Source organism: Pteronotus mesoamericanus, unplaced genomic scaffold (assembly GCF_021234165.1).
Source record: "Pteronotus mesoamericanus isolate MK-2021 breed Mesoamerican mustached bat unplaced genomic scaffold, CSHL_Meso_final scaffold_85, whole genome shotgun sequence".
Lineage (NCBI taxonomy): Eukaryota > Metazoa > Chordata > Mammalia > Chiroptera > Mormoopidae > Pteronotus > Pteronotus mesoamericanus.
In genome coordinates this window covers 70893001-70919585 of record NW_026555329.1, presented here as the reverse complement: position 1 = coordinate 70919585, position 26585 = coordinate 70893001, and the positions used below count along the sequence as shown (strand labels likewise).

Sequence of the window (26585 nt, the reverse complement as noted above, 5' to 3'; positions counted from 1 at the left end):
CCTAAGAGATCAGGGTGCTGGCCCAAATGAACATCTTTCTGTGGGTTCTATAGAAGCCAGAGCTGCAGCCAAGTACATACATTGTTAGCCAAGGATCTGCTCCTCAACTTTTCTAAATGTCACCAAGAAGAATCAGGTAGAAAGCTGGTAATTGTATGACCTATATATGTCTTGACTCTTCTTACCTGAAGGCTGGTTTGCCAGAAACAGGCATGCCTTGTCTTTTGAACAGAAAAACCAAGCTAAGGCAGAGAGGGTTGTCCTCACTAAGAGGTAGCAACAACAGCCTTGCCTTCTGTCCAAATGCTCAAGTTATTTAGCATCATCAGAGAATTAAGTGCTCCAAATAGAAATGATTTTCAAATGACAGATTTTTACGCTTTCAAATGCCAGTTTTTCATTTCGGTGATAATGACTTGATGTCTTTTAAAACTACACCTAAGAGATGCCTTAAGCTTTTATTTAGTGTCTGTGAAACACTGAAAGGAAGGAGTTGGATAACATGATCTCTAAGATTCTTCAACTTCTGAAATTTTCACAATCATGGAACTACCTGTGAGGTAATACAGGGAGGACACCCAGACCCAAGAGGTCTGCTGGACTATTTGTAGCAACCCTGGGAGTTCCCAGGCTTTGCTAATTCTGTGTCTGGGGTGAGTCTTCCTGCTGCCTTCCTCACCACCAGGCTACAAGAATGCACTTTCCTTTGTGACCAACAGCACTTGCCCTTTGCTTTGTGTTCCATGTTAAATAAGAGCAGAGGAAGACCTCTGCTAGGAGTGAAGTGCCTGGGTTCTAATAAAGATTCTTCACTGCTCAGGCCAGCGTGGCTCCGTGGGTTGGAGTGTTGAAGCAAAAAATACCCACAAAAAAACTTATAACAATGACTTCATTGACATGCAAAATCACATATTTTGCTCATGACCACCACCCAGAAACCTGCCTGGACAGAAACAGACTCTTCCAGTTTTCCTCATTAATGCTACTGTGTACAAACCACCCTCACAACTGAGTCACATTTTATCATATTTACATATTTGTCAAATTATTCATAAACAGAATAATTTGGGGTGTGATGTTTGTAGCGGAAAACTGCCTGTGGTTTAGGCAACCAATTCTGCCATTTCTAGATTGCCAGGAAATTTGAGGATCCAGAGATTCTGGAAGTTTCCTCTATAGTTGGCATCCTCATGGCTACCTCTGGTGTTACTCAAGAGACATTAAAAAACATCCATGTGCTGGAACTTTCATTGCTCTATGCCTCATCTTGAATCTAACCAAAAGAGAATCATGTAAGTGGTGAATCAGTCAGAAGGTATTTCCACAGGTAAACTGGTCTAAAATCAAATGCTTGTTAAATGACTTTACATGGCATCCCTTACTTTCCTAAACCATTTTCATGTCTTACTTTTTTTATTGTAGTAAAAACATACACACACACACAACATAAATTTACCATCAAACCATGTTTAAGTGCACAGTGATGTTAACTATACACACATTGGTCTGTGACAGATCTCTAGAACCTCTTCATCCTGGAAAAATGGTATCTATGGAACAATAATTCCCCTTTTCCCTGTCCACCCAGCCCCTGGCAACTATCATTCCACGTTCTGTTTCTAAGAGATTGACTATTTTCGATACCTCATGTAAATGGTACATTTCTTACATTTCTTAATGTAAGAAATGGTACTTGTCTTACATTTCTTTAGCATCATACTCTGGAGAATGTGTTCTTCATCTGAAAAGTGGAGAGAGTTCTGAAGAACTACTGGTCTTACTGTGTCATTCACCGTACCTAATTTTATTTAACAGATGTTTGCTAATGATGGAATAAATATGTTATGATGCAGTTATTAGGCTCAGTGGAATCTTTTGATACCTCAGATTATCTCACCGAGAAATTTGAAGTGGTTCGTGGGTTTAACTGCAATGTTGATTTCCACAGCTCTTTACTCTTACCCAGTCTCTTTAATGTTTCCCACCAAAACATCACACATGTGATATTGTTCATTCTGAGTTTCAAAATCATCACAAAAATAAGGTCCGAATGTAGTAAACACAATAGTCTTGAACAAGCATTTAAAGAGATAAGTCGTCACAGCCCATCCTATAATAACAAGATAATTTCTAAGAGGACCTTAGAAGTCAAGAAGAACTGGTTTTCTGGAGTTTCTTTTCCAGTCATTTTAATGTTAGCCTGGGGATTATTTCCAACTGGTATAGCTATAGATCTTGGAACGCCATTCCTTACATTCCGTGAATTCAAGAGAACTTGGGTTTCATTACCCTTGACTCTGCTCCGCATATCTCAGACCAAGGCAATGCCATGAGGACCACCACATACAGAGCATTTAGTTTGCTTTCTTTCTTTTTCTTTTCTTCCTTGCCCCAAATCCACATGTCATTTCCAAGAAAGGCTAACAGCTTCTCCCAATCTGTAAGCAGCAGATGTCCAGATTCCACCTGTGGCGAAAGTCCTGCCCCTGAACCTGTCAGCTTCTTCCCTGCCCTCCCACCTCCTCCTTGCAGCCCAGCCAAAAGACGCCTTCTCTCTATTTTTCTTTTTACTTTTGTAAAAAAAACCTCAGAGAGGAGCATTTGAGCACCTACTCCAGCCAGAAAGACCACTGACTCCGTGCTCCAGGGACCTCTGAAATGAGACTGGCATCTAGACTTTTCCAGAGAGGCAGCTATCCTTTCAATTCTCCCTAAAAACCTCTGCCCATGAAAGGAGAGCTCCAGGTGTGTTGGTGTGAAGAAAAGGTCTTTCTTACAGGCTGAACCTTCTGCTGACTCGCACCCTTTTGTAAACGCTCTTGGCCACCAGAGAAGTCCGAAAGGTTTAATACTGGATATTCTGGAGCAGTTTATTCCAAAATTAATATTTTATTTTCTCCCTGCCACCAGACACATCATCTTCCTAAGGACGAGGTCAGGAGAGGCCCTCCCGAGAAAGTTCTGTGTCCTAGGGCCTCCTGCGACAAAGCCATGCTTGGGGAAGTGAGGTTATGTTTACAAGGACGGTCATCACTCCAGCCCCTAGGATGTCTGAGAAACAAAAATATGCTTTCCAAGTCGCCTAAGTTCTGCAGGATCAGCAGGCTCCTGCTGGCACCAATCAACAAGTGCCTTGGGAAGAGATACTAAACTCATTCTTTCGGACGTGCTGATTGGCTGCGGGAAGGGGCGGGGCCACTGCCTCTGTCCGGCTTCCCATAGGTGAATGAAAGTTAAGGTGGACCTCCAGCAAGACTTTGTCCCGTAACAACTAGGAATGTCTTGGGGACTTTTTTTTTCTGCTCCGGAGGCCCAGGCTCAAGGCAAATTATAAGTGGGAAATCAATTTGAAGGAAAGAAATTTGAACTCAGTTAAGGTGCCAGGTCCTGGGAAAGAAGCCCAGTCCTATCCGAAGTCTGCATCCTCTGCTGACAAACTCCGGGGGGGCCTGATTTAAGGAAAGGGGGGTACAGTGAGGACAGGTAGGAAGTGAAACTGCCCAAAACAGGCCATCAGAGAGAGGAAAAATGACGGACGGCACGAAGTACTCTTGGTATCTTTAATTTTTTAAAGTCTTTAAATGACTTCAAGGCCAAACAGCTACAACGGAGGTGGCATTTGGATTGATTAAGGGGGCTTTTGCTGGCCCTAGAATGAAGTCACTCTATTACTAATCCAGCAAAGAGGGAACCCACCATGTCCCGGTTTACCACCCTTTCCAGGTTCCTTCTGGCTGGGCATAAAACCATGCTCACCAATCCCACCTAAAACAGGAGGCAAGGAGCCCAGCCTTCTGTGCAAGCAGGGGCTGTAACTGCCCTCCTATTCTGCCCCAAGACGAAACAGGACTCTTGGAAGCCGAGAGAGGTGTAAGAAGTCTTTCTGGACCGAGCGCGAGCGCGTCGCCAGGAGCAAAGGCATTTATCTGGCCGGCCCGCGGGCTCCGACCGGGCCGGGGCGCAGAGGTCCAGGATGGGCTTGCTGAAGGGCCTTCTCCGGGAAGGAAAACTGCTGCTCTCCATCTCGGCGCCTTTCCTGTTGCTGCCTCTGCCCTTGCTCCACCCCAGCAGCGTGAGTACTGGCCTGGCCCCTCCTGGGACCACTGGGTCAGGTGGGAGGTCAAGCAGGGGAGGTGGGTGGAAGGCAGGGGGTGCTTATGCCGTTCCCCAAGAAGCTTCTCTGTTGGTGTGAAGAAATGGAAGCGTTTGCCCTGGGGGAGGCTAACATACTTCTCGAACACTGTCCTTTCCATCCCTCTCTCTCATTCCAGTCCCCCTTCCCAGCGCCCCGAGCCAGGAGTGGGTTTAGAGGAGGGGCTGCTGAGCTGGCTGATGTGTGTCACACAAATCGGTGGGCCAGCCTCCCCTGGCGACAGCGCTGGGCCCATGTGCTGATGAGAACGACACCCTTGTCCCTTGCCCCATAGTTGTCAGGACTCAGCATGGGGCCATCTGTAGGTGACAGCAACTGGAGAGGCAGGAAGACCTCGTCTTGAGGACACTGAGGAGTGGATGGGGGACAGCAGGAGCGGGGCGGGGCGGGGTGTGGCCCCAGGGGGCTTTAGTGCTCCGAGCCTGGCCGGTGGGCGGGTCAGGGCTCCGATGGCCAGGATGTGCAACTGCATCTCCAAAGGAGAGCTCCACACGGGGTGCTCGGGGCCCCTGCAGCCGCCCTTTCATTGTTTGTGTCCTCTGTGTTTCTTCTCTGTGTTCTTGAAGGAGAAACACCAAATGACGGGGTAAAAAAGAAACAAGAGCCCCCACTTCTAGACAGTGACCTAGTTTTTGACCGTGTGAGCGGAGGCGCCGCAGCTTTGGCTGTGCACTTGGCTGGCTTCTCAGGCCATCACTGGACTCCCTTCCCTTCCTTGCCCTGTCCTGCGCCCCCTTCCTCCTCCCCTCCCCCTCTCCCCCACTCCCTCCCCTTTTCTCCCCTTCTCCCCTTTCCTCTTCCCTCTCTTCCCCTTCCCCTCTTTCTCCTCCTCCTCTTCCCCTTCCTTCTTCTTTTCCTCCTCTTCCCCCCTGCCCCACCCTTCTCCCGGTGGCTTTACCCCTTCCCCCGCCCCCACCACCCCTGACACTTTAGGAAAAATAAGCCGAGAGAGGTGATCGTGTTTGCGGGAGGGGAAGAATGCCCCTCACGAGGCTCCCTGAGTAACTCGGTAACCAGGAGTCAGCCACAAAGTTAAATAGAAGGGATTAGGGCGCTTCTTGAACACACACTGGCTTAAATCTTTAGTAAATACTCGAGAGTGCCAGGGAGACGCTGATTAAGACCGGGCTGGGATTAGCAGGCAGTGATTACTGCTGACAGTTCTCTGGGCTCGCGCACGAGTCAATTTTCTCCTTTGTCCAAATGAGCTGATTTTCCCTTTCTCTTCATGGGTTTTCCTTTTACTCAATAGCAAATGGATTTAAGAGAATGCTAACCGAAGACCCATTGCCCTCTTCTCCTCCACAGCGGTATCAGGCACCCTGTGTCCCCTGAAGTTAGTCCCATCCTTGGGCACCCTGGCCACGCAGTGTTCCCCACATTTCATTCTGAGACCCTGTCTTTGAGTGTCTTAGCTTCCGATGACTAGTAAGAAGTATCCACAAAAAAGAAAAAAATAATAAATTATTGAAGTAGGCAAAATAATCTACACATTTGAGGGGAAAAGCGTAGGTGGAGGGGGTAAAGGGGGCGAGACAAGGAAGGACAGGTGAGCCTCAACTTGGTGTGGCTCTATAAGAAATTTTTGCAGAGATTTTTTTTTTTAAAGCTGGACTCACTAAGGCCAATTGACAGCGCCCTTTCTTGACTTAGCCCTTTTTTTTCAGACTGAGTTTCTCTTTTGGTTGGGACAGGGTTTCTCAACAGCCACACTAGGGACGTTAGGGCCAGCTCATTCTTTGTGGTGGGGCCGCTGCCCTGTGCATCGTAGGATGTTCAGGAGCATCCCTGGTCTCTACCAATTAGAGACCACACGCTGTAACACACGCTGCGCCCCCCCCCCCATTATGACAGCCAGCAATGCTTCCAGATGTTACCAAATGTCCCCTGTGGGGGCAGGGCAACACGGCCCCCGGCTGAAAAGCAGTGCCTTAAGGAAACAGAAATACGCCACCTCAGAGCTGCCCAGTCAGTGCACGTGGGTGGGTGGAGGGCAGAGGATTTGGCCCCCGTAGCCCTTGGGGCAGCTAGATGGAGTCTGGGTGCCCTGGGGTGGAGGGCGCCCTGGGGTGGCAGCCCAGCCTGCCCGCCACCTACTGCAGTGTGACCTGCAAAGATGACTCCTCTGTGTGTCACAGTGTCAACAAGACCTCTCTTCTTCTTCCTCTATGATGATGGAAAAGCACTTGGAGCTCATTGTCCTTCCTACCTTGCTTCACACTTTTAGATCCTGGTATTTAATCCTGAAGAGTCCTAACTGGACGGTTTGCTCTGGGCTGGAGCTGAGAGATGTGGCTTGGGTAGCAGCCCCTCGCCCGCAGCTCCGAGGGGTCTTCCAAGTGTCATTTTAGGAAGAGTTAAAATGACCTCCCTTCTTCCTCCCCGGCTCTCTAAAACCAGGGCCAAGACTCAGTTTACCATGTGACAGAACAGGGCCCAAGAGGGGGAGTTCCATAACTAAGAGCTGCTTCAGTGTCCCCATTGGGGGAGGGGGAGTAAAAGTAACACCCAACCCCCAAGGTAGATTTCAGAGAGGCCTCCTGGGCATTTATGGCAGTAAACACACAGACCACAAGCCCCTTCCGGTGAAGCTGGGATGGGATGTCCCTGGGGTGGTCGATACCACTGCATGAAGAAGGGGCAGAGGCACCTGTCTGATCTGGGGACATGGCCCCTTTGAACTCCCTCCCTTATTTGTAGCAAGAAAAACAACTGACATCACTATGCCTTACAAGTCGCTGCCCAAATACTGCCGCGCCCTGCACGCCTGCTGACCAGTGGCGGTGATAAAGGGCCTGAGATTCTCCGAATATTTTCCCCAGTAGGTAACAGAGCACTCCTGGCCGACAGAGGGGCCCAGTTCAGTCCAACCAACACTGATTGAACTGCCTGCCATTCACTGGCCAGATGCGGGGGCCCTGGCCCCTGTACCCAAACTTCACAGAGTACTTTGGGGTGTCTGAATGTAAGCTTCCCTCGTGAATGTTGAGGGGGTTGCAAAGGGACCAAAGGCAGTCTGGGTAAATTCCAGGGGTGAGCCAAGTGAGGGATTTACGGAGAGGCCCCCCACTGAAGGTGGCTGCTTGGTCTTTCTTCTGCCCTGGGAAAAGTCCAGAGAACAGCGATGGCTGTGTATTGTGTCCTCCATTTCGCTGGATGAAGGTGGCTTGGTGGCTCCCTCCAGTAACCTATTCTAGTTCTTAACCACAGTTACAATCAAAAAGTCTGCCTTGTCTTACCCAAATTCTCGTAATTCAAAGCGGAGTGGTGCCCGGTACAAGGAAAGTTTCTGTCTCTCTTTGTCAATCCCTTCCCTTAACACGTGGCCGTCATGACAAGGACAAGAAAGACTGAAGCTTCTCTGGGAGGGATGGTCTCTTGTCTGTGAGGGAGGGACTTTCTGTCCCCTTCATCTTCAACTGCAGTTAAGCCCTGCCACTCTGTCCCCTTCAGAGGAAAGGGATGGGAATAAGCGAGCTCAGTGGACCAAAGGGCTTTGAACTCCTTTGGGTAGTTTTCTTTCTGCAACAAAGTAGGTAGTTCTCTAAACTGCATTCTTTCCCAAATGGAGTCTTTTTATTTTTCCACTACCGACTCTGTTGTCTTATCAGCACTTCCAAAAAATGTTAACTTCTCTGCAATCTTTTGGCCCCAGAGAAATTCCCAGTGGGAGCCACAGTCAACAATTGCTGGGGTCAGTTCCCGTTTCCCAAGCCCCAGCCCCGTAATCCACGCACGTCAGGAGGGGCCAGGCCCACTCAGCCAAGCTGCGCTGATCTCTCCTGATGACTCTCACGGCTCACGCGGCCTTTTGTAACTTTTCTGCAAGAGAGTGAGGACCCTTGTTCTGAACCCAAGGGAGAGATAAACAGAACAAGATTTGTTGGGTTCCTTGATCACCAGCCAGCCTCCGGGCAGGGCAGACTTGAGCCCAGATGGTTTAAAACTATGCATCAATGGAGGAACCCACGGTCAACTTGGGTCTTTTATACAGAGACCCTCCGAGTCCAGCGCAAAGCCCTTGGACAGTGACCTCTCCCAAAAGTAAGCCAGTGGCCACTAATCAGTGCTATTTCAGGCAACCAGCATTACTGGAGGCCAAGGTTAAGATGGGCTAATTTTTTTTAAGAATGTCGTATCAGCCCTGGCCGGTGTGGCTCAGTGCATTGAGTGCTGGTCTGCGAACCAAAGGGTCGCCAGTTTGATTCCCAGTCAGGGCACGTGCCTGGGTTCTGGGCCAGGTCCCCAGTGGGGGACGTTCAAGAGGCAACCACATAATGATGTTTCCCTCTGTTTCTCCATCCCTTCTCCTCCCTAATAATTATAAATAAAATTCTTTTTTTAAAAAAAAATGTTGTATTAATTTATTCTTTGCACCCAGAGGCTGGGCAACCAGCAGAGGGGCCCTGGGGAAAATGCTGGTAAATTTCCCAGCCTTCTGGGTGAGAGCACTCTATACTTCCTTTGTCAAAAGAGCGCGTCCCGTGCATCCAGCAGGTGGAAGGGAGTCCCGGAACACGGAGAACCAGACACTGTTTAGGGCACTGGTTTTTGCCCAGGGTCAATTTTCCCCACGAGGGACATTGCGCAACGTCTAGAGACATTTTAGGTTGTCACAGCTGGGGAGGTCCTGCTGCTACCTAGTGGGTAGATGCCAAGGCTCCTGCTAAACCTCTTACCATGCACAGGACAGCCCCTCACAGCAAGGAATTTGCTGGCCCCAAATGGGCCAATCTCAGAGCTCACGTGTGAACTGATCACACAAATCGATCCCCGCCTTCAACTCTCCCAAGAACATCTAGTGTCTGATCGACTTGACAGCAAAATGCCCTGCCCCAGTCCGCGTCAAAGCTGGGAACACCCCTTTAATAGATGCCCTTGGCTCTGCACACTGCAGGGGGTTTTAGTCTCTACTCCGCACAGTCTTAGGAACCAGCACAGCTATGATGTCCCAACAGCCCGGGAGCCACCTCGGTGCCAGCCGGTGCAAACCACATGCCAGGCATCCGTTCACCCAAGAAGAAGCAGCCATTACTTCACACACCAGCGCAGGGGACCCACACGTCCCCGCCACGCTCCCAGCAGGCCAGGCTTGCGCCTGCCAGGGCAGCGCCCCAGGGCCCAGGTCGCAGTCCAGGCGCCCGCTGCCTGTGCCCTGGGTCTCCTCAGGGTTTTCAGTGCCAGGGGCCGTCCCCTTGACTAACCGCCCCCCTCCTCCCCTTCCAGGAGGCTGCGTGTGCTTATGTGCTGATCGTAACCGCTGTGTACTGGGTGTCCGAGGCGGTGCCCCTCGGAGCTGCGGCCCTGGTGCCCGCCTTCCTCTACCCGTTCTTCGGAGTCCTCCGATCCAGCGAGGTGAGACCCCCTGCGGACCAGCCCCCTACTCAGGTCAATGCCAGGCCGGCGAAAGAGGGTTCAAGGGGGAGGGAGGTGCACAGAGCACTTGAGGGGAAGGCTCCTTCATCCTCTGGAACAACCCCTTAGCGCTCAGCCTTTGCACAGGCTGTTCCAGGCCCTGCGTTCCCCTCCCTCCACCCGCGACTTGTCTCCCTCAATGGCCCCTTTCAGCGGTTCGTGAGGGAACAGGGCTTTGCAAAAAGAAGACTGTCAGTGAAGGGTTAGGCATTGTTACTGCTGGGTCTGTAGACCGGCAGCACTGGGGGAGCCAGAGGGCAAGTTTTATTATTTGGGGTGAAAAGTCCTGCGCCCTCTGTCCGACAAAGTGGCAATTGAGTTACAGGGAGTGGTTTAGGCCAAATAGAGTCTGTTTCATTGAACTTCACACTCCAAAGAAAATGCCAATAAGAGGGAGGACGTTGGTTATAGCTCTTTGTGAGCCAGTTGACAGTGAGCCACAGCCGCCGCCCCCCCGCCCCCCCGCCCCCCCCCGCCACCCCGCGCCTGCGTGCGCCATGGTCCCCGGGGAAAGCTAGCCTGGGCATCCGCCGGAGCCCCCTATTCCAGACGAGCCACCTCCTTGTCACAGCCCCTCATCGTGACTCAGGCCAGTCTTCCACCTTGAAAAGTTCTCTCCAGTTCCTTCAACCTTTAAAATCCTACCCATGACCCTCTTCAGTGAAGTCTTTCCAAAGACCTTGGCCAAAGCGTGGTTTAGCCAATAAGGTACACCAGATGCCACTTTCTGTAGACATGCACCTCTCCAAGATTCCTGCCCTCTAGGATGTATAACGTCTGTGGCCTGTGGGCCCTCAGTCAATGTTTTTTGATTGCAATGTTCCTTGATGGTGTATCAATAGTGTCCTCTCCATATGAAGTCAGGCATGTGAACAACAGGGTCAGTGTGACTCTGGGACTGTGGCTTTTGTCTTTCATGTGATTCACTCAACATTCAGAAAAGTGTTTTCTGAGTTTTGTATCTACCATGTGCAATACAGGATGTCGCAGGTACCCCGAGGGGGACAAAAGTCAAACACGTCATTTCTGCCCTCTTAAATCTCCCAGATGACACTTCTGAGTTTCCCACTGTCAGCTCAATGTGTGCCTGTACGGGGTTCATTTTTTTCGGGACTTTTTGGTCAGGAGGCATTAAGAGTTTGTTGTGCGCAAAGCTTAGACCGTCTTCTCTCTGCGGAACTCGGGTGCTGAGAAAAGATATGAGCTGATAGAAATGACGTCTGACCTTGAGAGGTTTCTGTTCTGGCAGGGAGAAAGTATACAGCGCATGGAAAAACACAGCAGACCCTAGGCAACAGTGCCTCATTTTCTGGCATTGCAGAGGATTTACATAATTCCCCAAGAAGGAATGTTGTAGATAAATAAAAATGATCCTGTGAAGTACCCAAACTTTATGTTGACCATTTTTTGATTAAAGCCTTTCTAAAAGGTTTTCTAATTTCCCTGGTCTTTTAAACAGAAGTTGTTGAACAGAGATTAACTTTTCCTTTGGTGCCTTCGCAATTGCCAGAGGGAAAAAAAATTTCAATCAGGGGAGCCAATGTGGGCTGGGTGGTAGCACAGCTGAGTAACATGAGTGCTGGTTGAACGGCCGAACCTAAAGAATCTTGAATAACATATTGGCGTCGGACTGGAGAGAGAGCTCAAATGAAAATAGAAAAGGCATGTTATTGAATTTGCAGATGACTCAAAGATGGGTGGGCTAGCTACTGTACGGTGACGGAATCAACGCTGACAGAATGAGACAATAACTAAAGCTCACAAAATGAAGTTTAATACGGGTAAATGTGAGCAGTGCCTGTGAAAAAGACCCTTGGCTCTCAGTTAAGTACAAACTCAGCATGAACCTTCTTTCAGTGTCAGGCGGCTGCCAAAATTTCTAGCATTTACCATATGCCAGGCACTATGGGAGGTCTTTGACGTGCATTCGATCATTTACTCTCTATAAAGTGGCTATTATTTTTACCTTCACTTTCCAGAGAAGGAAACTAAAGCTCAGAGAGGTTAAGTAACTTACGGGAGGCTACATAGCTAATAAGTAGTGAAACTTGAACCAGAATTATATGATCCCAGAGCTTTGCTCTTCCCCGCTGGCTAAAATGTGCTGAATTGATAAACAGATGTGTCCAGAGCATCAGGCTCCGGATAAGGAGCTCATTCAGAGGTAGGGAGCCAAGACACCAAAAATCGAGAGCATGAGGCACATGAGGAAAGAAGAGAAAACTCAAGAGGGGGATGATTTCTAGCTCCGACAGCTCAACACACCAGCCTCACAGGTCAAACCAGAACGCAAAGACCCAAAGCGCCCTAAGGGAGATCCTCACCGTGGGAGGGGAGGCTGCAAGGGGCTGCCCGCGTTCCCGTCCTCGAAGAGCCAGCCCAGGACGGTGTCAGGGAGGTTGCAGGTGGCCTTTGTGTGTGGGCCAACGGGTCGGTCGCTAAGGGGCCTTTGACTTTAGGATTCGGTGATCTTCTCGTGGGCATCCGGCCAGTACCTCCCTCCACTGGTCTACAGAGCTTGGACCTGTATTTTAGGTGCTTTTAGGTTTTTGTTTTGTTTTGTTTTGTTTGGCCTCCACCGTGACTCTCACTACTGTCATTTTATCTGCTTCTAGCGTCCTCTAAGCCCTCCTGGTTTGTTGCCATACCTGGGGCAGTCCCTGTACCAATCAAGCTAGTTAAGAGTTACTGTTTAAGGGAGAATGGCCTAGAGGTGGGGGCCGACGGGCTCTCTGGGACAGTAGACAGCGTGGTTTGAATGCTGGGGCTCGGGATAGTCGCCAGCACACCCTGGGTCAGGACTACTTCTGGGAGCGGTTACCTCTGCTCTCTATCTCTACCCACCGGTCCCCGGCCCCGCCCCTGGCCCCGCCCCAGCGCACGTGCGCGGGCAAGGGGGCGCAGCACACCCTCCGCTGCCTCAGCGGCCCTCCCTTGCAGGCCCCCAGCAAATCTTGTTCAGAGCCCAGCTCCTGCCAGGTCAAGAGAGGCAGAGAGGCAGCTCCGGCTGGGATAGCAAAACAGCCGCGGCAGCCAAGTGATGTGTGAGTCCAATGCCACGAATCAGCTATGCTGTTCATTCCCGATCTTTCTGGCCTCGTCACCCCAGGCAGGCTGCCCCCTCTGTATGCAGGCCTGTGAGGAAGTAGGCCGAGCATCTGGGCCAGGCCACCTGCCAGAACCCAGGCTGCCCATCACCCACAGCCCTCCAGGCACAGCCCAAAGCTGAGCCCCGCACCCAGGCCTCACGCGGGACTGACCAGGAACCTCTGGATCTCGCAGCCTTCCAAGGCCAAGCTAGTGTTTCTGGGGAACAACCTGCTCCCTGACGATGAGCCCGCTCCTTGGCCTCTGGGCTCAGGGCCCAGCCCAGGCTCCTGCACTGGGCAAGTCAGTCCTTGAAAGAGCCGAGGGCTCTTTATGTCAGCATTTCCAGCCATGCAGGAGCTGGGCCAACTCCCGGGCCAGGTTGGTCCCCATCTGGGCTCTCTGCTTGAGACTTCTCTAGGATACAATTTGCAAAGAAAAAACTTTTTTTAAGCAACAAAACCTTTTCTTTAACTCAAATCTTAGGACACGCAATACATACAATGGATGGGAAAGGAAGTCTCACTCAAACTGGGGACGGGGACCCAGAGCCCAGGCTGCTAGGGCCCTTCCCACAGGCAGTGAGTGTGATTTGAAAGCCTCTGTCCTCAAATCAGGTGATTCAGGTGATCAGGGGGAGCCCAGGTACAACCCCCTCGCAGAAACTGCATTCCTGCCCCCCGGGAAAGGCTGGGAGCCAGGCACGGCAGAGTTGGCTGCGTGGCTGGGGAACTGGCGGGCGTGATGGAGCGGGGGCTCCAGCAACGATGGGAAACCATCAGGCATCCCCTCCTGGAGTTTACAGGGTTTCACTGCAAACTTACTCGGTGAACCCCGAAAACCTCCAGAGAAGTCCACTGCCGGAGGCCACTGCTGGTCTCCTGAGGGCTGGTGACTTGCAAAGAGAGCCTGGGTCTCTGAGACCAGCAGCAGGGCGCTGGTGGCTGCACTTCTGAGGGGAGCCACCCCATGCCACCAAATGCCCCTGTCAGTAACGGGAACAGTCAGACCCACACCCCCTGCTGGTCCCTCGCGGCCCCTCCCAGGAGCAAGTAGAATGGCTGCGCGGAAAGGGGCGGGATTCACGTGGGAGGGGGGCGGAACGGAGCTGGAATCAGTTTCGTCACTAACTGGTCTTGAGCAAGTTGTAGGACCTCTCTAAACTGCCATTTACTCATCTGAAAACGGAGAATAATAGAAATTCCCGCCTTGTGGGGAGTCGTGAGGATTTTAGACAATCCTGAGTGTGAACCTCAGGTTAACAGCTAGATTTCCAGTCTCCTCAAACTTCTAGGAATAGAGCCATAACACCCCCACCCCTTGAAAAAAAAAACTTTAAAAAAATTAAAAACCTATCTGGAGAGCAATCCATAATTGTGTCCAAAGAAAGGGAGGTTTTTAAGAGCTTGTCACTAACCGATGCCACTGGCAATTCACTGACAACGAACTGATCAGTTAACGGACTGTGTTCACCAGCATTTCTGTCCTTGTGCCTCTCAGCTTGTGCTGAGTCAGAAAGCTCTAGCAATGCACTTAGTTGCCCTTCACTTAAAACTTGGAGGACTCTTTGTCTTTTAGCTCCACATTGCTCCTTATTTCATTTCTTTCTCTTATTCCCTCATTTGATCGTGTTGCATACCCGATTCCTAACCCGCAATCGCATCAGGAAACTTGTTGTCTTTTCTTACTTTTGTAATGGTCATAATGGACATTTATCGCGCACTTCCTACATGCCGGGCACAGGTCTAAGAGCCCACCTCCGTGAGCTCACCAAAGGCCCTTGTCGTGACGGGTTACATGAGCTACATGTCATTAATCACCGCTCTGATGGTTGGAGTGACGAATTACAAGGGGTCATCAGTTTGCCCAGTAGCATACAACTCATCTACCCAATCGGTCATGCCGCCAGTAAAACAGCCACTTAAGACAAGGCAGCCTGAAGTTGGAACCCAGGCTCTCTCTTTTTTTTTTAAATTAACCTTCATCTGAGGATATGTTTATCAATTTTAGAGAGAGTGGGGGAGAGAGAGAGAGAGATTGATGTGAGAGAGAGACATGGATCGGTTGCCTCCTGTACACGCCCCCACCAGGGATTGAACCTGCAACCTAAGTATGTGTCCTGACCAGGGATCGAACCCACAACCTTTTGGTGTACAGGATGATGTTCCAACCAACTGAGCTACCGGGCCAGGGCTGAAACCCAAGCACTCAACTGCTATACCTGGCTCCACCTTTTCAAAGCAACCTCCTTGAGCCCATCCCTTCTAAAGCACAGTCCAGAAACACCTCTGCTCTCCAAACCCAATGACTGGACATTCTGAGAAAAACCACGGAGCAGAAAAGGCAGTAAAATGACCAACGCAAATGTCACAAACCCATGCATTCTACTCATGGGAGGAGCACTCATTTTAAAATCTATTTTCTCTGTGCAAATAATTCTAACAAGCTTCACTATTGAGTTTACCAATTCACCAAATATTAATCTGGGAAATTAGATAGTAAGGGGAAAGAATGCTTAGTGAAAATGTGAGTACACAACACATTTTAGAAAATGATTACAATAATCCTCAAGAATCCTGGGACTCCAGTGCTCCCTGAGGGGTTTTATTATAAAAGAAACTCAGTGGGTTAGACGGCTAACAAACGCCATCGCCGAGGGTTTTAATTATAAAAGCGAAAGGCAGCCTTGTGCCTGAGCCCACTTGGTGTGCTAACGAGGTCAGCCTTTGTGTGGTCCACTTAGTGGAAAGACGCACCGCTAGGGACCCTGGTTGCCAACGCGGTGGCCATGCCAGCTGCTTTGCATGTGTTATTTAATCTTTACAACAGATTTACAAAAGGTAGACGCTCATATAATCCTCATTTGTTTTTTATTTTTTAAATTTATTAAAAGACTTACGTGAGAGAAACATCGATCAGTTGCCTCTCCCATGCCCCCAGCAGGGACCTGGCCTGCAACCCAGGCATGTGCTCTGACCGGGAATCCAACTGGCGACCTTCTGCTTTGTGGGAGGATGCCCACCCACTGAGCCACACCAGTCAGGGTCTCATTTATTTTTAGATGAAAAAAAATGAAGCCCAGAGAGGTCAAATAACTTGCCCAGGGTCACACAGCCATGTCCTGGCTGTCTGCAGAGTCCCCATTCTTTACAACTTGACTGCATTACTCCCTAATCACAAACTACACCCAGCCTCGTCACCCCAGCATGTGGCTTCACTTACAAGGGGGCAGGGAGGGCACGTGAGTAGACATGCGCTCCCCAAACAAAATAAGAAAACAGCCCATCCTGCTAAAGCTGTCTTGGCTCCAAGTACTTATTTTGGAGCCAGTGCCAGGACTCCCTCCTTGGCAAACAGAAGAAATAAAAACACTGATTCCACCACAAAGCTGTCTCCTAGAAATCCTGGGAAGGTAAAGGGTTGCAATGAGAAAGGTCCTAGGGCCTCGGCTCAGCCCTTGCCCTCCCCTGCAGGCTCCCACCTCCCGCTAGGGGGCAGCATCTCCACCCACAGGTGGCCTTCTGTGCCCTCTGGGAGCACAGTGACAGTGTCAGTGAAGATTGGGGTTGAGGACAAGAACTAGATTTACCAGAAGCAGAGGGTTCTTCCTCCAGGAAGTGGTTACAGAGAGGGCAGATGTCCCCTCACCTACACAAAACTCATCAACCAGACACAACAGAATCACTGGGACGAGAGAGAAGGTGGAAGGGGAGGCGGCTGCCATTATTTTGACTTCCATGTTATCCAAGTGTCCTGTGCAGACTGGAAAGATCAGACGATACGGAAAAGCTCACAGTGGAAAACCAGCAGCTTCCTTCCCCAGCCCTCCCCACTGCACCCCCCACCCCCGCTCCGGGTCAATAACTTTTCAATATTTTAACTGCTTCTTCTGGTACTAAACTCTACATTCCTGTATGCATTCTGATTTTAATTCTTGAGTTATTAATTTTATACATTACTAGTTGACTCCTTATGAGAGCAGATGGGGCTTTTGTTGTCTTACGTCCCCCGATCCCCCTCCCTTTATCCTCCCAACATAAGTACCTCACAATTTTTGTTACTTCAATGATCAATGTTTACCAGTGCGACTATGTAAATATTGTTTACTTCAAACACTATATAATTTCACTATACATTTCCTTTTCTGTTCAATTTTTATTTTTCCTACAGTTAAAAACGTTCTTGTTTTCTCACTGTAAGAGGATCTCTATATTAGAAGTTAAACTTTTTTTATATCTTCTCCTCTCAACCTCTGTCATGGTTCCATTGTTGGGAACAATTCTCATGTATGTGACAAGTATTTATTAAGCATCTACTTTTGCATGTTATTCTACCAGGCGTTAAGAGATACAGGAAGAAACATGATATAGAAAGAAACATGGTCCTTGTGAACTTTTGCAGACTAAATTTAATTGAGAGAAAAGAGGAGTTCACACAGGAAAATAAAGAGTACAAGCATGAAGCAACAAGTCAAGAATTGCCCTAAGTGCTCTATGACCTGTGGAATTAGTGGTGCCCGCAGGGAATGTTCCGGAGTCCGAGAGGCTAGATAGGGTCACAAGGAAGTTTTCCGGAAGGCGCCGGGCCTGACGTGTGCTTGGAAGCCTAATCAGCACATACCAGCAGAGAGGAGAAGGCCATGTTCCAAGCGAGGGGGGAACCGACGAAGAATTTGGTCCATGGACCCCAAACGTGTGAAACATCTTTTTAACAGGTCTAGGTCTCAATTTGCTCATCACTAAAAAGTGGGAAGGAGTTGATAACTGGTACTGTGGTCATGTAAGGAAAAAAAAATCCCTATTCTTAGGAAATACACACTCAAGTATTTAGGAGTAAGGAGCCAACATGTATATAACTTACCATCAAATGGTTTAGGAAAAAAAACAATTACACATATAGGTACTTGTGCTATAATCATTTTGGAACTCTTTGGAACTTTGGATTATTTAGAGTTATTTAAACTGAAAAAAATTTTAAGATTTAAGGCTAGTTCTAAAGACACCTTAAGACCTCTGTCCTAAGGAAATAATCACGTTTAAGTAAGGTTAACAATTTAAGTATTTGTAGTAGGAAGAAAAACCCCTAAATATTCAACATAAAGAAAATGGCCAAATAAATTTTATGGTACATTATGCCACCATTAACATAAATTTTTCCAATAAATTTAAATCTCATAAGAAAATGATCAGGGTATAATGTAAAATGAAAAAAAGATATAAAATTGTACACATTGTATAAATCCAATTATGTACCAATATAGACATTTAAAAAACTGAAGAACATACACAAAAATATTAAGAGTAGTAGGAATTAGGGTCATTTATCTTTAAGTTTTTATATTTTGAAGTTTTCCATAATAAGCATGTATTGATTTTCCAATAAAAATAAACATAGTTTTCTAAAAAGCTAAGAAAAATGAGACTTGTGGGGGACAAACCCTGGGTTCTTTAAATAATTTTTAAGGATCAATATAAAATTATATTTAAATAATTTTTATGGATTAATATAAAATTATAAGTACGTTTATTCTTTGGAATCATATTCATAGTGTTTTTATATTTTTAAAAAAGTGAAGAAGAATATTGACCTTATGGGGTTATTGCCAGGATTAAATGAAATAAGGTTTGTAAAGTTCTTAGTATAGTGCTTGCCCAAGGTAGTATGTATATATATGTATGAAATTTTAAAAAATTTAATGTATGTAACAGTTGGCTATTTTAATAACCCTCAATCCCCTGCTTCTCGTTTGCCAGTCTTTGCTTGAGAACGGGTTTTGCCTGGCCAGGCCCTTGCTCCCGGGGGAGGTGCGGGGCCGGGGCGACCCTGGTCGGGGTTGCGGGGGTGACCGAGCTCGCCCCCTGCAGGTGGCGGCGGAGTACTTCAAGAACACTACGCTGCTGCTGGTGGGCGTCATCTGCGTGGCCGCCGCGGTGGAGAAGTGGAATCTGCACAAGCGCATCGCTCTGCGCATGGTCATGATGGCTGGAGCCAAGCCGGGCATGTAAGTGGCATTCGGGGAGTCCAGCTGCAGTGGCCTACCCGGACAGTGGGCCACCAGGGCATGTCCACTTCAGGTTGTGTTCTCTACCTGTGAGGATGGGATGACATACCAGGGCCAAAGGGATCCCACCTGCCCCTCCAACCACAGAGCCTACAACCATGGAACAGAGACTTGAGGGTGTCACTTCTCGTCACTTAGATTGGTGTCGCAATCTAAGTAACTTAGCAACTCGGATGGCAAGGGCAGCGGGTTGCAAAATAGGAAGGGGCTCAACAGGTGAAACAAGACGCACCAACATAAATTGTTTCCCAACCTTTCTCTGGTATATCAGGGAACAGGCTAGACAGGAGGTGGTGGCTTCTCCTTTGTCATTTAAGGAGATGCGAGGGTTTCCTCCCTCCGCCCTGAGTTTCTGTTTTCCCTGATTGGACCACAAACATGCCAGCATGTCGCATTTGACCCAGCATCTGCCAGGCCCTGCCTGCCTTCAGCAACTTCCTCTTTTCCCTTTGTCATCAAGAAGTCCAGTCTGGGGACAGGTTCACAGCTCCATGGGAATGTGCAGGAAAGTCAGCACTGACTGTGTGGGCTTAACCTCCCCCCTGCTCCGCGGGGTACCCCCTCCCTTCCCTTTGGCGAAGCTTCCCATGTCCTTCTAGGGTACAGAGTTCCCGCCATATTTTATGTAAACTGCCCTGACTCAGTTGGGAGTCAAACAACCCCTTGGGGGGTCTAAACAAATCACGTGGGATTAATTTGCAACATTAGTCATTAGAGGAATAGAGGTTTTGCTCAAAAGGACGTTCCTATCTCCCTCTTACCTGCAGCTTAATTCAGCACCACTCACCCCCACTAGTAACATTGCCACCAACCTCCTAGGCCTGCAGCGGCATGTCCTCGCCTGGTCTGGGGGCTCTGAGGCTCTTTGAAACCTCTGCGTCCTGTCTTCAGGAGCTTAAACCCCATTGAGTTTCCACTTGTCTCTATTTGCCTCAAGCCCCAGAACGTTTCTACCTTCTGTGGTGCTTTCTGCCCTTGCCTATCAGGCAAACTCCTGTCACTTGAGCCTAAACAAAAACGTGATCAGGACCTCCGCCTACCCGGCCGGGAGCCTTGTGACGGGCGGCCCCCAGCTCTGCAAAGTCAGGGGTTCCACCCAAAGTGATAAGCGTCCTCTGGTGGGCCTCCCTCCTGGGGAGAGCCTTGCAGCGCAAACACGACGGCGCGCTTCCAAAGTCAAAGACTTTGAGAATTATCTTTGTGTTTTCCCCCCACGCGTTGACTCTCTAAGATATGAGCTGAAACCGGGCGTACGGTGATGTGGACACTTCTGTGACTTCAGCAGGCTGATAGTGGGTTAGGAATGGGCGGAGCTGTAAGCCCCCTGTTTTGGTCACTAATAACTATGGTGACGTGGCTGCAAAGCAAGGAATGTCATGGTACTTGTAGAATTGCTGGCTGCACGGGCAAAAATAGAGTTCCTTTCTACGCAAAAAATAAATAAACAAACAAACAAACATATCATCACCAAGCTAATGTCCACAGAGCAAGACAAGTGATCAGTAAGTCCTTGCCCTCTGACCCCACTACCGAAGCTATTCTTTGCTTAAGTAAGGGCTTTTTTCTGGCGTTAGGCCTCTAGCCCATAAAGTGTGGGTCATTCATACAATTGAATGTTAATTTACTGTTTACTCTGTGCGGGGCCCCGGGAGGACAAAGCTGAATGTCAGACACAACACCCCGATTCGCGGGATAAACGCCGGCCGGGCTCCCCAGGTCGCCAGCTCCACGGGGCAGCGGGAGGCGCGGGAGGCCGGGAGCCGGGCGGCGGCCCGGGGACCCGCCGCCGCCGCCGCTCTGCCCGGCCCGCCCTGCCTTCCAGGCTGCTGCTGTGCTTCATGAGCTGCACCACGCTGCTGTCCATGTGGCTCTCCAACACGTCCACCACCGCCATGGTGATGCCCATCGTGGAGGCCGTGCTGCAGGAGCTGGTCGGCGCCGAAGAGGAGCCGCTGGGGGCCCGCGACTCCAGCGCCGAGGAGGCCGAGCCCGCCAGTACCGTTTGCTGGGGCCCATCCGCCCTTTGCCCCGCCGCCCTCCTCCTGTGCATCGGCGCAGCTCCGGGCCCTCCTCTGCTGCTTCCCCATTCCCCCTCCACCTCGAACTTGCAGCCTGAGGCTTCCCTGCGACAATGCCACGCCGCCCCCCAACCATTGCCAGATCTTCCTTCCTCCCCCACTCTCACCTCCCAACCCCTCTGCTCCTTTCCCCCAGATGCTCCGGGCCTGGCCAAGCCCGGCGCGGTCCCTCCCGCCGCGGCGCCTTCGGAGGGGAGGGGTGGGAATCGCCCTGCACCGCCCCCAGCAGAAGCCTTGCTCCCGCTTTCCCGCGCAGCCCTGGGCCCGGAGCCATGCCCTGCGGGCGCGGGCCCGGCGCCCACGTCTCACCTCCTGCTCTTCTCTGTACCGCAGGTCTCGATGTAAACTACAGCCAGCCTTCTCTGGAACTCATCTTTGTCCGTGAAGAGTGAGTATGACTGCCCGCCTCCCAGGCTGGGCCCCTCCGGGTCCGTCCGAGGTCAGGAAGGCCGGACCCCGAGCCCTCAGTCAACTGCTCTTTCAGACGCGCGGCCACGCTCACGTCTTGTCGCGCCACCCCGGCCCCCTGCCCCGATTTCCTCGCCGTACCTGGGAGCCACCTGCCAGGATCTTGAAGGCAACTCCCTTCAGCACAGGGTATTGCAGTGATGAAGCCAGAGATAAAAAGCCTACACTGAAGGGGTGTATCGATCCTCTCCGTATCTACCAAGTTGAATTTCCCTACACTGAGGTCCCTCTTAGGAGAATAATACGTTCATTCTATTAATGGAAAAATCCACAATAGTTGTTACTGGAGATTCTTAGAGAGTCACAACATTTTATAGGTCTTACTAGATTTGGTCTTCTTAGATGTGACCCAGAAAAACTAGGTGGCAGGTAGGGGATCAGAGGACAGTGGTAAGAGAGCCACGGGACGCTGAAAAGAAGGAACCAGAACAAACAGCCTCCAACACTCGTATGAGGTAGATCCATTAACAGCTGATTTCTTTGGGAGATGCGATATCACAATGTGGTCTTCAAGGTATTCCATGAGGAATGTTACACTTCAAACCTTGGGTTTGTATTAGAGCTCCGTTTTGCAATTTGCTCTTTTCATTAAAAAGTGGGCATACAGAATGGGAGAAAGTCCCCCACCATAGCGTGCTGGGTCCCCTCCCTGTGCTTTGACAACACCTCGGGCAAATCCCACAGCTCTCCTGGCCCCGGTCAGAGAGTGGAACGGTCTCATTTTCCGACATCCAGCCGTCTAGCCCGGACTCACCTGAGAACTTCCATCTGTCACCCACAGCTTCTCCCCGTCCCCTCTCATGCTCAAACCCGCCCCCCTCAGCCCAGGTCTGCAGAATGAGAGGCAATAGCTAGTAGGGGAGAGAGTTGGTTCTTTCTTCCTCCACCTCCCTCTCCTCTCTCCCCTCCCAACTCACTCCGCGGCTCTGACTTCTCCAGGGTGCAGGGAAGATAAAGGGGCAAAAGGGCGTGGGCTGGGGGTGTCGTGGGCGGAGTGACCCTGAGGCCTGATGGCAGCGAGACACCCTTGGACCACCTCCCATGCTCCCCTTGGTGCTGTGTGCTGGTGGCTCACCCCGCACAGCCCCTTTGTTCTGGGGTTGCCTCTGCCTTTTCGAGATGGGCCTAGCCCAGCAACCTTCCACGCGTGCCCTGCGCTGGCTGACGAGGCTGTTAGCACTGAGAGCCGGGAGGGTGGGGTGGGGACGGTGCTTGTCGGCAGCAGCATTCTCCTCGCTGGCCTCCCAGGCAGCACCCAGTGGCCTCCGGCCTTTGTTCTTTTCCAGACAAAAATATGTGTCCCCAAACTCCAAAGCCAAAGCTCAAGTTGCCCCTAGAACCCTCTGGTGTGAGGATGCCTCTCTCGGGCCAGCACCTCCCATGCTGTCTGAGGGGTTCCTCGCCTGTCCTCATCACCTGATTTAGGAAGGAAGGTGGCGAGGGGTATATCACCACACTCCTGGAAGGCCAGTGGCTCTCTCCAAAGACCGCTTCCCTCTGTCTTCGCTTCCCAATGCACTCCTTATCCTTCCCCAAAATAGTCGGGAGCTGAGTGATGGCCGCAGGACCCCAAGTCCTGCACGTGGGTTCAGCAGCTCTCATTTGCCTTCACACTGGGTGAGTAGGTCACAGCGCCCACTGTTCTCAGAACTAAGACAAACCAGAAACATCCATGTGATATACTCAGTGCAGGTCAGTAGTGCTGACAGTTTAATGCTCACCTTCCTCTCTACTCAGGACCATGGCTGGGGACCAACAGGTGTGAGGCACTCAGCAGATGCAATTGACTGCCACCCCCTGATGGGCAGGCGCTGGTCAGAAATGCTCCCCCATTACCCTGTGCGGTGCGGGCCCTCCCGGACCCTTCATCTCAGATAAGCATTTCACCAGTTTCTAGACAGACAGGCAGCGAGAGGCATGGGTCGGAGCCCCAGGCTCTCCAGCCAGCAGAGGCGGGTCCCCACCCAGCACCTCCGCTCAGCACCCGCTGCCCCCCCCCCCGGAAGTTAGCAACCTCTCTGCCTAGTTCTCTATCATCCCTAAGCACGGGTAGTATTGCCAGCACAGAGAATTAACAGGTCTGAGGACTGAAGTTGTACTTGAGTACGTGGCACCTAACCAGCACCTCCGTGATAGCCATTACTAGGAGGGCCAGTTTCTAAGAAAGTGCCCTGCCCCCACCCCCAAGAATCGCGACAGCATCTCTGGAAGGTGGGGAAGACTAAGGTGAGATTAGGCTTCTTTGTAACCTGGAAAAAGGAGTCTAGAGGGTCACCTTTCCCATCGTGGGGAGAATTCCCATCTCAGGAATTCTGGTCCACTCTTGATTTTCCCACTTCCTTTGCTTTGTTCCAGCCCCTCAACAACAGACTTCACTTCTCTGATGCAGAACAAGGTATGTCCTTGGTTTGTTCTTCCTGTGCTTTGAGATGCTTGAAAATAAGTCCCTCCAGGTAACTCGGGCAGAGACGCCTGGCAGCTTGCCCTAGAGCCCCATGGCCTCGAGGACAGAGAGGCGCCCCCGGGCCTGGACGGGCACCTGGCAGCGGCCTACCTCGTTCCCAACCCCGGCCCCGAGCGCTGGGCTTAGCCACATGCAGTCTTCTTTTGTTTTCATGGAAACCCAATATTCAGCCATTCCAATTTACAAGAACCACAGATTCATTCCTAGGATTTCTTTCACGGGGGGGTTCTATTGACAAAAACCTAATTACAGGAAGGGACACATTTAGAGGGGAAAGCAAATTTAGCCTGCACACTGTGGCTCGGCCGCACCCTCTCCCACAAAGCCCGTTTTACATCTCTTCCTACATCAGTTCAAACTGTGGGCTTTGTTGTGGCACAATTTTTTTCATTTTGTGATTAAAAAGAAAATGAAGGATTCTTCAAGACCTAACGAAGTTCCAGAAAGCCAAGCTCTCCCTTATAAAGGCAGAGCCATATTCTGCCAGATTTCAAAAGCCTCTTGCGGCGAGATGCTTGACTCCAGGCTGGGAGGGGCCTGAAGTGGAGGCAGGCACAGCTGGGGCCGCTTTCCACTGCATGACCGCGTCCCTGGCCTCTGAGGGCGGGGTGTGGGGTGCCCCTGGGATGATTGGGGGGTCCTTCTTGAGGACCAGCACACGCTCTTCCTGACAGTGTCATGGCCTTTGTCCCAACAGAACCTGAATGGTGCACCCACAATCGCCAACCCCGTCAAAACAGCAAACCACCAAGACAAGCCACACCCCTCCCAGGTAATTAGATTGCCCCTCCCCCCACGCCATTGGCCTCCTACAATGCCTAGAGCTTCCCCGGGGGGGCTGGTCTTGAAGTTGCAAGGGCATCAAGCTAGCGAGCTGTCACAGAGCCCTCCTTGTCCACATCCCTGCCTGGCCTGCGTGCGCCTGGAGATTGAACTTTTCCCTCACTGTAGACTGGGCAAGTCATTCTGCTGCCCGAGCCCCAGTTGCTTCAGTGTGAAAGCTGAGGATGGGTCTAGATCAGAAGGTGTCCACACTACCCCTCAGAGGTGCTTCGGGGGCATTGCAAATATTTTATCTGAATACCCAGAGATGTTCAGACAACTGCTCTTCTGTGAAAACGAGATATTCCTGGTGAAATAAAATGCAGAAGGAAATTAGATGCCAAAGCTGATATAAAATTACAACGGTCACTTATAACCTTGATTCAAATTTGTGTCTTCACCAAAATGATCTCAATTAATTTGATATCCATCATCATCATAAATCACGGCCACCATTTATTAAACACCTATTATTCTAAGCGTGTTCTCTTTTGGCTCAATGAGGTAGGAAGTTTGAACCCCCATTTTCAAATGAAGCGGAGAGAGGAAATCATGTCCCCAAGTCCTCGAGCTAGTGAGGGGAGCACCTTGATTCAAATCCAAGTGTATACATTCCTTATAAAACAGATGCATACCACTTCAGTGCTACATATACATTTTATGTATTGGAGGTCCGGGTAAAAAAATCATTCAGAGAAAGGATCATGGCAAACCACTGGACCAGAGACTCTGTGAGGTCTCGTCGAGCTCTGACAATCGGTAACTCCTGCAGGGAGGCTTAGAAAGGTCCAGACTGAGCTGGGCCCTCCTACGAAGACAGGGAAGTAGTTAAGGGATCTGAGAAGTGTAGCAAGGTGGACTCTTCCCCACGGTTGTCCTGTGACCTGGCCTGACATTTGCACCAGGCCTTTCCAGTCACACGAAGACTCATGAGGGGTGGTCAGACCGGGAGGGGGACGGGGGCCCTTGCTTCTGTAGTTCACACGTGAGACCAGAGGTCAGCAACCTCTGACCTGCTCTCATCTGGACCAAGCAGGGCCCAAGGGGCCTGCGGCAAGGCTGAGGCTCGTCTGCAAGGAGGAGGGGGAAAGAGGGGAGGGGAAACCAGGAGGCAAGAAGGAGAAACGAGCGAGGAAGGAAAGGGGGACAGAATCACACACTTGGACCAGTGAAGCTAGACTCGTTCTGGAACCCGAGGCTCATCTTTCGGTCGTCTCCCAGGCAGGGCTGTCGCTCCGACGCCACACAGATCGCCCATCTTCTGTTTGTTCATCCCGACACGAAGCGGAGAGCAACCAGTTTTACTGGAGTTCAAGAAGAGATGGGACATGCTGTGACTATTTAAAGTCACATTAACAACAACAAAAACAGCAATAGCTTAACATTCGTTAAGGGCCAGGAAGTGTCCTAAATGAGAGATAGATAGAATAGTTTTTTATATATAATAGTTTTATATATATATATATATATAAAACTTCATCTACTCTTCGCAACCATCGGGCAGAGAAAATAGGATTTTCCCCATTTTCCAGAAGAAGGTGCAATTCGGCAGGGCCTCCGGGTTGGGAAATGGTAGAACTGACATTGGGCTTTGTCTCTCCGACACCCAAGTTCAGAGCCTTTCCCACGGCCCCGCAGGGCCCCAGTTTTTCATGCTTCATGTGCCAGACAGGCCAAGCGGGGTTGGAGAGGTTCACCGATTTTCCTTTGGTAGGAAAAGCCTCTGGTCCTGACGCCCAGCCCCAGGAACCAGGAACTCAACAGAAAGTACAAGTCCCACCACGACCAAATGGTCTGCAAGTGCCTGTCTCTGAGCATTTCTTACGCCGCCACCATCGGGGGCCTGACCACCATCATTGGTACCTCCACCAGCCTCATTTTCTTGGAACACTTCAACAAGTAAGTAATTCACTTGGTCAACGAATATCTATCTACTAACCACCCACCCTGTGCCAGGAACGTGATGAGGGGCTGAGAATACAGCAGAAAATGGGACCAGAACAGTCTCTGTACCGACAGGGGGAAGGGATGATCCAG

At 50.4% G+C, this 26585-nt stretch overlaps 1 protein-coding gene across 1 annotated transcript in view; it reads left to right on the top strand.

The window, feature by feature from the left end:
- The first annotated feature begins 3305 nt into the window (after positions 1-3305).
- Positions 3306-26585, top strand: part of SLC13A4 (solute carrier family 13 member 4) — a 37713-nt gene continuing 14433 nt past the window's right edge. The window contains exons 1-8 of the mRNA XM_054564557.1: positions 3306-4072; positions 9380-9508; positions 18520-18656; positions 20539-20711; positions 21128-21182; positions 23618-23657; positions 24424-24498; positions 26263-26447. Of these exons, the coding sequence (XP_054420532.1) occupies positions 3974-4072; positions 9380-9508; positions 18520-18656; positions 20539-20711; positions 21128-21182; positions 23618-23657; positions 24424-24498; positions 26263-26447 (893 nt within the window). The 5' untranslated portion in view covers positions 3306-3973. The remainder of the gene's footprint in view (positions 4073-9379; positions 9509-18519; positions 18657-20538; positions 20712-21127; positions 21183-23617; positions 23658-24423; positions 24499-26262; positions 26448-26585) is intronic.